This window comes from Cryptomeria japonica, chromosome 1 (genome assembly GCF_030272615.1).
Source record: "Cryptomeria japonica chromosome 1, Sugi_1.0, whole genome shotgun sequence".
Classification (NCBI taxonomy): Eukaryota; Viridiplantae; Streptophyta; class Pinopsida; order Cupressales; family Cupressaceae; genus Cryptomeria; species Cryptomeria japonica.
The window spans coordinates 155,944,940-155,956,199 of record NC_081405.1 but is presented as its reverse complement, the minus strand read 5'-3'; the positions used below and the strand labels follow the sequence as shown (position 1 = coordinate 155,956,199).

Sequence of the window (11,260 nt, the reverse complement as noted above, 5' to 3'; positions counted from 1 at the left end):
AAGGCCAAAAGAGACTCAAACTAATAATGCAAGAGATCTAAACTAAGATCCAAGCAATTTACAAGGACCAAATAGACCAAATAGACCAAATAAGACCAATATCTGAAAGTACAATTTCTACTTAAAATATATGAAGTCTGATCATAGATTATGAAAGTAGATGAGAAAACATGCACTTTAAAAAAAAACAGCCCCTGAAAAGGAGGTCGTATGAGCTCAAACGAGGCCTTTGAAGTTGCAGAATTGAGGATTAGACAGATACAGCTGAGAGAATCTAAAAATTTCGAAAAACCTGTGCACCAAAACCAAAAAATAGCCATACCACTGCGAAGAGCACAAAAAATTAGCCCAAATCAAAAAAATTGCACCCAAAAAGGAGTAAAATTGAGCAAGTTATGGGCCTCCAAAGTTGACCCAAAAATCCAAACTGCTCAACGGAGAGGGGTCTAAAAATTTCCAAAGAAAATGTTGACTGGGCGCTGACTGGGCGTTGACCGTGCGCCGCTGACTGGGCAGAAGGTACGAATCCCAAAAATAATTTTCAAATTTTTTTTTTTTTTTTTTTTTAAATTTACAAACTGAAAAATTATTTTTTTATTTTTTTGAAAAAAATCCAAAAATTCTGTACCGTACCGCCCGAATTGGGTAGAAAATTTCCTCCACACCCAAAAATTGATTTTCGCCAAAATAGGTCGAATTTATACTCGATTTTTATGGAAACAGCCTCCTGGACGCAATAGTGAGGTTGACAACGCTCTAATATGCCTCCAAAAAATGCAGTCCCTCAGATCCGAAAATAGAAGCCTTCCACAATGTCTCCAAAAACCAATCAATGAAGCCCCAATGGCTCTGATACCATGTGAGATTTTGCCAAGATCAAGGGCACAGTGAAAAGTATAAAAATAGAGACAAAAGAATGACAAGAACAAACTGTATTCTCATCAATATGAAAATGATCAACTGGATTCACCAATACAATGAATATAGGTCTTTTTATATAGGCAAGACCATATGGATGTACGAGCACACAATCATGACATGTGGCTCAATGAGAAACAAGGGTAGGTAAGAAATACTAGGGGTAGGTAGGAGAAATAATATAATATTCCACAAGAGGTGGATGACCCACCGAATGTGGAGTGTAACAACAAAACAAGACCACAAAATGTGAAATTTCTCCTACTCTATCCCTATGTGCACACTTCCCTAAGTGTCTCAAATCCAAACTACGAAGAGATGCATTATCCTAAGTTAACTTAAGTAAAGTGTAATAATATCCATAATGAATATTTATTTACACCAACAATCTAGATTAAGGTTAAAGAATTTATTTTCTTTCTTTGACATATATCAATTGTCATTTTTAGAAAAATGATAGAAGGTAATTTGTTGGTATTAGGAGTACAAGTCAAAGTTAATACCTCTTTAGCTAAGAAATGCCCATCTTATCAAAGTCATTTGAGGCACAATTCTAACTTTTTTATCTTTTATAATGTCAATAGACATTATAATGGTAATATATAAAAAAATAAATAGCTCATTTAAAGAGAGTTATTAAGAAGGTAAAACTCAAACATTATTATAGACTTATGAATGGCAAAGCGAATCATTAGATTACATTTCTGTCAGCCATGAATGAAAACAACAAACTTATTAAAAAGACCTCACAATTACATCTGTGGCTATCCAGCATTATAGAGTAATTCAAATCCAATCAACTTCACCAACAAAGTAAAGATAATTCAAATAACATTAACAAACTTTTAATTTTCACGCACCTTTAAAGATGCATTGACCTGGAAAGGAAATAATTGATCATTATCACCAAATATTAAAATGCAAATAAGCGTAGTCTGTCCCGTCCGGATGCATTTTGACAAATGTTACGCACCTCTTTATTAAGTGGGGGGAGGCGGAAATACTAGACAGACATCCGGGACATTAAAGAGAGTGACAGACAGGGAACTAAGAAGTGGCCTTCTGCAGGGAGGTAAAAACAACTTTGGTAGTTTTGGACGTGTCGATCTCAAAGGAGTCGTAATGAGCGAACAGATGCGCCACCAGTAGCCGTGATATCATCACCACGAAGTTCTTCCCCGCACACTGCTTGTTATGCACCGTCGTCTCCTCAGTCTCCGGCCCATTCGACCACAGCACATATCTTAACAATTTCTCCCCTTCTTCTCCCATGAAACGTCGAGGAACAAAATCCTCAGGATTGTCAAACACCTTGGGATCTCTGGTGGCAAAGGGCTGATACCCACCAAGCATCTCTCCCTTCTTCACCGCATATCTCCCATCGTGCGACTCCACCACCATGTCCTCTTTCGCATGTCCGTACTGGAACGGCACGGGCGGCTCGATCCTCAGCGCTTCATACACCGTCGACCGGACCAACGCCATGCTCTCCAGCGCTCTCATGTTCAATCCTCCATTCTCTTTAATGGCAGCTCTTACTTCTTCTGCCAGATCTGCGTGCAGCTGCTTGCCCGCAGCCGCAATGTGTTGTACGAGGCTGGGAAAGAAAATGAACATTCCTCCGAAGGTATTGAAGCATATGTTGAACACCAAATTATGACACGCCTCCTCTCGTTTTAGACCGAACTGCTCCTCCGCAGCATCAAGCGCCTGCTTGCCATACGTCCAGAAGAAATCATACACTTTATCGTAATCTCCACGCACAAGGAGGAACGGCAGAGGGACCGCGTGGATGGTGAACTCCTCCAAGATCTTGGGTAGTATGCCAGTGCTTGCAATGGGAGCGAGCTGAAGCCCAATCCACGTTTGAACGTAAGTAGGCCCATGCGTTCCCAGACTGGCAGGCCCTGAATCTGCAGGATCTCTGTTCAGCACCGACCTGCACAGAAAATTAAAACACATTTGCAAATTCTCACTGGTAAATTCGGCCTTGCCGGACTCGGCAAATTGTTTGTCAAGCTTAGCCCACATCTCTCCCGTGGCCCGCTCGAACTCTGGGAACCATCTGTTTGCATTGATCTTGAGTACATGGAAGCAGAAATTCTTGAGCTTGGTATGATTTTCTTCGGAAGGGTCCAAATACGAGAGCACACGGTAGCCCCCGGTAAAGTCTGTGCTGGGCATGTAGACGCCCGTGAAGACGTTCTTCTTTTCCACTTTACTCACATCGAAGAGTATGGGAAAGCTCTTGGCGTCCAGCAGGATTATGACGCGAGGATCAGGAAACAAAGGCGGCCCAGGTGGCATGTTCACTCTGAATACGGTGCTCTTATATTTTTCTATGCGCGTTTTGAAGAAAGCATCTACCCCTTCCTTTACGAAATAGTCGAAGCGATCCGCAATGGCTCCGATGACGGGCAAGCCATAGCTTCCAGGGACCTCTTCTACTCCTTCATCGCTCGAATAAGCCATGCCCCTCGACCTCCTCTCAACTCGAAAATCAAACAATAACTTCGCAGCAATCTGAATGCGAGAATTCAAAACTGGCTCGAGTGGATTGTAACTTCCACGCAGCTATTTTTATAGCTTTACTGTCACTTCACGCTCTTTGAAAAAGTTGTTTCAGTTGAAAAACATTCTCAAGGTGTAAATGACCATTTCTTGTCCTACATTCATTGTTTTAATTTCCCATCAGTACCTTGCTAACCTTCCCGGTATTCCTGTATATCCTGCGGCCCAGCTGTTCTGAAATAGACTGCCGCCATTTGAAACACGAGTTGGAAAATTGAATAGTACATAATAATATTATTCTATATTGTATGGTGAGTGCGAGGAGAATTTAGTCATCGCAATTAACGGACGACTAGGACAGCATTGACAAGGTAGAGATGAGGAGAAAGCACATGTTAGAGCATTGAGAATAGAGGGAGTGAATCCATAAAAAACGTTTCTTGTAAGCAATCCCGTCGAAGCACGCCGTCTATGTTTTAAAAGACATGCGGAGCAAGAAAGATCTGTCAATCTCAACTAGGGGAAAGCACCCATTACATAAATGTGTTCTAATAGCTATTCGTTGTAAACGGTAGTAAAACATTAATATATTATTTGTAAAATAAAGTATTAGTAATGGTTGTGTTTGTGTCTAATAAATGGGTAACAAAACAAGTTATATCAAATAAAGAATCAAATATATATTGATAAATAAAATAATTGGCAATAGACGTTTTGAAGTATATGTTTCAATATCAATTTTTAAAATATTGGAAAGTTGATTTAATCCTCAATTTATATATTAATCTTTAGTAAGAAAGAATTTGAAGTAAGACATTTTATTGAATAACATCTTTATTTAAGTGTTTCCACTCCATTTAAAATGGGGATGTGAAGGAGTTTAAAATCAAAGAAGTATCATAGAAAGCATATTTTATAGATGTTATCAATTACTCTACCACAATGGTAGGCATGGTCTCTATTTTGCTTGGGTGGAACATGTTTTTTTATATAAGTGATCATAGGACTTATAAAGATAATATTATTGGTTACCAATAGGATCTTTAAGTGGCTATATTAAATTTTCTTGCCTCATAATTAATTGTTAAATCAATAAACTAAAGCCTAATTAGATGGTCTCATTGTTAGTGACTCACAATTCTTCATCACCTTCACGTGGAAGTCTAAACTAGGAGTGCTTGGTATATTTTTTTAGTGAAGATTTCACACCCAAGGGAATTCTTGAAGAAGTACAAAATTGTAACACAAATAAATTGTTCTATTGATTCAAGAGATAAGAGCTTCTTGATCAAATGATCAAAGATCATATTAATTGATGATGAATGAAGTACAATTGCCTAATTATATAAAGGTCTTAAATACATCCAAATCTTGCATTATTAGACATAAAGCAAAAAACTAAAATATATTTTTTTGCATAGCCATGTTAAATAAAGCTAACAACTAAAAGCATTAAATTATGCAAGTGGGAGGAATAACTACATATTTTAACAATCTCCTAGTTAATTTCAACCACTAATAGCTTTAACACAAAAAATAATTATATATCTGATCTTGAGATCTTCTCTCAATGACAATGCCTTATCTTCAACTAATTTCACTTCTTCTTTCAATTCATTAGGTTTCTCTCCCACCACAATGCATTATGCAACGATCTCTACTGGGATTTGGCGTCAAAATCCTTAAGTCTTTTTGAAGACATGGATTTGGCTTCCTCGCACAACTTATATCAGTGACTTTGACTAATTTTGTGACTTTTACAAGATTCGTGATCTTCTTCATACAAATCAAGTTTTTTTTCGATTTGTGATAGCTTTGCCTTTTCTCCTTCAACAACCTTATAGATGAAGGGTTTCACCTTTTTCAAAGGTGGATTGAAACTCAGTAATTTATGCCAAATTTATTTGAATTTGGTCTCTTCTTTTGAGTGTTGCCTTCACCTTCTTGAGGAGGTGGTTTTTGCATTGAAAGCAGGCTTGACATTTTTGGCTTTGAAAATACTTCGCCCTTTCGAGAAAAATATCATGGATTGCTTCTTCTTTGAGTAGTGAATTAATTTTGGCTTCAGCTTACTTAAAGGGGCTACAAACCTTCTTTTTGTGGCTTGCTTTCTATCATCATGACTTGTTAGAGCTTTAGCTTGCAAATTATTTTTCAACAATCTCTTTGTCTTTAGCTACGATTAGATTTTCAATAATCCCTTGATTGTCCCGATCTTGTAGCAAATGAAAGAAATACAAATAATTTTTTATTGATTCAAGAGATTACAAAAGCTTCTTGATTAAATGATTAAGGATCAAATTAACTGATGATGAATGAACTACAATTGCCTCACTATATAGAGGTCTTAAATACATCCAAATCTTGCATTATTACAAATAAAGAAAGAAACTAAATAGTTTTTATTGCATAGTCAATCTAAATAAAGCTAAAAAATTAAAAGCATAAAACTATGCAAGTGGGAGGAATTACTAAATATTCCAATGGTTCTCATTGAAATCACTCCCCATTTCTAATGTACCAAAAAAATCCTAGCACTTCATTTTTTGCAACTCCTAGTATATATTCCATGCCCAAGGGAGTCCTCATTTAAATCACTTGCCCTTTCTAATGTAAGAAAAACACTTCTATCATTTCATTTTTGCAACTACTAAATCTACCCTATGCTACTATTTCAACAAATCTCTTTCTTTGTTGATGATTCCTCTCACTCTCTAAGATAAGAGAAATAATGTCACTCAACCTTTAAATGTTTAAACATAATTTTTTTGTTCTCTAGCTCTAACACATAAGGGTAAAAGACTAAATGTTATCATTAATCCTTCTTACCTAAGCCTTCCTACCTTGATTATTTTGGCTAAAAATGGATTCTATAGAAGAAATTCAAGGATTGAGGCTTATAGAAGGTTTCCTATAACATAAGATATACAATTCTTATAAATATGTAAATATATTTAATAAAATAAACATATATAAGCATTAAATTATTATGTGTGAGAAAAAACTTATTTCTAGCTTTTATAATTTCTGCCCAAATCTCTAATATTGTATATGTTGGTTTTTTTTTCTTGCAACCCCCAATCATAAGAAAAAATACAATGCCTAAGTATCAAAAGGTTTAGACAAGGATCTTGCACTATAACCAAACAAGGGACAAGAAAGGCCAACAAAGAAGGATATAGCAAACCTTCTAGACTTCAAACTCCACAAAACTCAGGTGGTTGTCCCTATTTGTAGGACTGGAACTGTATATTAGAAGGTGATGGAGAGTTACTTGCATAATTGATAAAATTAAAGTTAGCAAGAAAATTTTAAGGAAGCATGTACGATGGAGGAAGCCAAGAAAGGATCAAGTTGGATTTTGACAAATATAGTAAAAGAAACCCTAGTGTGGCCACAGCTGCTAGAATCATAAGATATTCAAAGGGAAAATTAATAGAAGGATATGTCAAATATATTGGGACAAAAACCAACAATGAAGTTGAAGTCATTGTCGTTTGGTGGGTCCTCAAAAGAATTCTAACTTATGGCTTTAGTAATGTCGTAATTGAAGGGGATTCAAAATTTGTTATGAATATTATTAATTCAAAGTTCACCCAAAGATGGAAAGTAAACAAATCCTTGGGCGCAACCAAAAAGGGAGGCTAAACATGCCTTTTCGGGAGGAAATAAAGATGTTGATGCCTTGGCTAATGAAGGGCTCAAATTTAACAAGTGCAAATACTTGACTAGTGAGGCAGAGATCCCTTGCCAAATCAAAATATTTTATGTAATGATAGATATGAAGGGATTGTTAACTATGCACAGTAAGAAAATGTTTAATTTAGTGATTATTTTTAATCTTGTGTGGACTGCCTTTGGTTCTTTAGAGCTGAGGTGTAGAAGGAAGGATCATGTTCCCTGGTTGAGCTATGATTATTTCAAACTCCATGTCATAAGTCAAGATGATGATAGTCGATGTGACATATATTTCTTTCTCCTAGAGTTTGTTTCGGCGGATTTTTATACTGAAACGAGGAAAGAGTACTAGTAGACCTAGAGAAGGACTTATTGCAATCATTACCATTTATGGTGCATCAAGGAAGCTACAGATTGTGAGAATAGAATTAATAATATGTTAATTCTCTCACGTGGTAGTAGGAAAAAACAAAAAAATGATAGATCTTAGCCTTTTTAACAATCATTCTCTAGGAAGATCCATCAAAAGATTGCATTTCCTTGTTTGGGGTCCTAGTTGCATTTTCTCTATTTCTTTTGGAGTGGACGAATTACAATCATGGGAGGCCAAAGACTACAAGTTGAGCCCACCTCCTTTACCTCTCTTAAGAAAAACACACAAGTCTGGGACATTTTTGACAAGGAAGGAATAACCTCTTTTTTCAAAATTATAAAGGAACCAACAAAGACCTATCATCGTAGTTTATGAAGAATGGCAGAGTTTTGGTAGGGTGTAAAAATGGAGGTGTCAAAGGAACTTATAGCACAAGTTACTAAGCTCAAATGTAAAGGAGAAAAAGTTCTCCAGTTCAGCCAAAAATAAGCCTATGGAGATTACATCTCACTTTTCTTGGAGGAAGGTGAAAGACTGAAGAGGCACCAAAATGGGTAAAATAGGGGAAATTTTCTGCTACCATGGGGAGCTGTCAACTACTATCTAATCAAATATTTCAATTTGCAAGGGAGAAATGGAATGGTTCATGGCTATCACTTCCCACTCTTGGTTCATGCCTACCACGTCCTCTTCAACATCAACAATTTCAATACTTTTTCCTTTATCCTACTCTGAATCAAGCTTGCCTTCTCAGCAAGTCACTCTATTGCATTTTCTTCTTTCACCTCAGCAACAATAGGTTGAATATCCTTCCTAGCTATTTGCCTTGGAATCAAAGAATCTACATGCCCCAACTACCTTTGAATCCTCATGAATGGATTCTTCTCCTAAAGAAAGAATCTAGGAAAGTCTGGATTGTCATTTCTCATCTCTTCAGCCCGCATGGTTGTATTCCATCTTCTTCTTTTCTCACACATTTCCTCAATAGTAGCACATCTTTTTACTACATTTTCAAATATCATCCTATGCACCATAGGAAGCCTATCTTTCAGAACTCTGATGTATGATCTAAAGCCCTCTAGATCGATTTCTCTAGCACATTCGTATCTTATCTTGTATGATTGTAGCATTGAGTATAGTCTTTCAAATCCATCCTTATTTGCAATAGTGAAATTTGCAAACTTTATTGAGATAAGAAAAAGAGAACCTTTCTTTTGACCTCTGAAATGTATTTTATCTTCATTTAATTGCCATATTACCTCACGAAAAGCAATTCTCCTCAAAACATATCATGGTAGCACATAAGATCCATAGGCTATGATCACAATTGTATTGGTGTACAGATACAAGTCTCCCCATAATGTGAAATCCCAAGATCGGGATTCTTATCAAAAGGTCTAAGGAAGTCCAAAGCTTCCTTGGGGATCCTCACTTCAGGTTGACCAAAGTTTCTCATGATCTTCTCAACAAAATGCTCCTCAAAAGTCAAATTTTCAAAATTATTATCTCATATGTATGTCCAACATGGGACAAGGAGCATGTCACCTTTACCGTCTCTCATTCTGACTTGGATTTTATCATCCCATTACCCTTTTCCTCTAAACAAAAACATATGGCAAAGCAATGAATATCATTTGAATTCAAACTTTTTTGGATGTGCTTTAGCTAAAACTAACTTCTCATGCATTCTCTTGACAAGGAAAGTTACAAAATCAAACATTGTGTTGGCCAGGGTTTTGAATGTTAGGAGCCATATATATTAAGGGAATGGACATTTTTGTGTTAGCACCATGGCTTGAAATTTGACACAACGTATAATAGTTTTTCACACAATAATCTTCGAATGTGTCAACTCCAAAGGCCTCCTCATATTAAGAAATTGGAAGCTCAATTCTTCTACGACTCTTCACTCTAAACTTTGGAATGGTAACAGTTCTAAACACATAATTATGTACCTCATACTCATTCTTTGAGTGGTAAAAGATCACAAGCTTACATTTATAAAATTCCAACTTTAGACAAATTAACCATCTTGACACTAGTCATTGACAATATACTTCTCAATTTCACATCATCTTTGAGCAACTACTTTAAAAAATCTGCATTCAAGAGAATGTTTGGCACAACAAGGTTCCCCATATCTAGATACCATATATTTCTAAGAGGAAACTTAGAACATATCTTTTTATAAAAGTACTCAAATAGGCTCAACCCTATCTCAAGCAAGTACACGCATCTCACACTTCAACCAACTCATCCAAAAGCTTATCATTAGGGCCCTCAAGACCACTAAGTTGCAAAGGTTTTCTCTCTGCATTCAACTATCTAAGAATGTCTTTATCCAGTTTCCTTGATGCTTGAGAGATAGCTACTTTCTTACTCATGTTGACTGTAACTAATACTAGGGTTTTCAACTCCACAACTAGGGTCTATTTTTTCAACGAGTAGAGACCTTAATTTTCAACTTAGTTATACTATGCTTGTAATTCTAACTTAAAAATATGAAGAACATGAAAATTGGCCAACCCATTGTTCAGAATGAGTGCACATTGGTCTTTGAAATGCGAAACCCTACTTTTCACTGCAACTTCTTTCAAAGCTCAAATTAGCAAGCAAAAGTGGATGGAATCGATTGTGGTTGATGAGACAGTCTGGGTTGAGTATTTATTTCTATCAAATGGCTCAAAATCCAACCTAAACCAATCATTTTGACATTATTGTAGTGTGTTGGAGTACAAACCAATGACTAGTCATTCTCCAAATTCAAATGTTGTCCATCGATTTCAAAGGATTGCAACAAGATGAACAGTCGAGATTAAGAGATTTGATTTTGAGATTACCTTATGCACATTATAGAAGATTTCAGTAAATCAAAATAACATGTCGAAGTCAACTTTACACCATGAAGCTACGTGTCACCATCATATGCCCCCGCAAAAGAAAATGGGTCCCATACAACTGGTATTGTAGGGTTGTGCAAAGACTTTCCCATTATCTGACTAGCAATGGGGACCGACCATGTGTTATCATTGTGTGACAACATGAGGTTGATAAGCCATTGACAATTCTAACACTATAGGGAAAGGAAAAGAAAGGAAAGGAAAGGAAAGGATCTTTTATAGTCCACAATACCAACAATCTGTATATGGGCATACAAATTGGTTAGAGCAATATGGGACTACCTCGTACTCCTTGCGAGAGGTACCTAACTGCACTACAAACGAGGCGTACATACCTTACCCCCTTGTGGGATTTTAACTTGTGACCTCTCTTTCAAGAACACAAGTTCTCCACCACTAGGCCAACTCAAGCAATACAAGGTAGGTAAGGTAACTCAAGGATGCGCTCCAATCAAGAAATAGTTAAGTGCTTGCATCACTCAAACAACAATCACATCCCAATGAAGATCAAGCAATTAGCATGGCCTTGCAGCTATGACAAATCTGATAGATCTAGAGCTTGCAAGCTCATGCAAACCATTGATTTGACTTGCAATATCCATTATATACCAACATAGACTTCTACATAAATAAAACATGCGAGTAAGGATTATGGAAAGTGTTCAACCCAACCAATAATTAGTATGAGGATCGGTAAGGAAACAACTTTTTACCCTTCAAGTCAACTGAAAATATAAATGCCAAGGTTTAAGGTTTAAGTATGAAGATTTAGAAAGAGTTAGGACCTAGGACTTGGTCACTTAGAGCTTGACCTAAGGGATTAAAGAGACTGGAAAGCCAAGATTTTTCAATGTTCCACCACATAGTGCACCATATCTTC

General features: G+C 36.6%; 1 protein-coding gene across 1 annotated transcript; it reads right to left on the bottom strand.

The window, feature by feature from the left end:
• Nucleotides 1–1,732: 1,732 nt before the first annotated feature.
• Nucleotides 1,733–3,542, bottom strand: LOC131048259 (allene oxide synthase 1, chloroplastic). The gene has a single exon (XM_057982150.2). It carries the CDS (start codon nt 3,388–3,390, stop codon nt 1,966–1,968), a length of 1,425 nt encoding a protein of 474 aa, XP_057838133.2. The 5' UTR covers nt 3,391–3,542; the 3' UTR covers nt 1,733–1,965.
• Nucleotides 3,543–11,260: the final 7,718 nt, after the last annotated feature.

Coding starts and splice junctions, on each gene's coding strand:
- LOC131048259 (XM_057982150.2), bottom strand. CDS start 3,390: ATGGCTTATTCGAGCGATGAAGGAGTAGAAGAGGTCCCTGGAAGCTAT.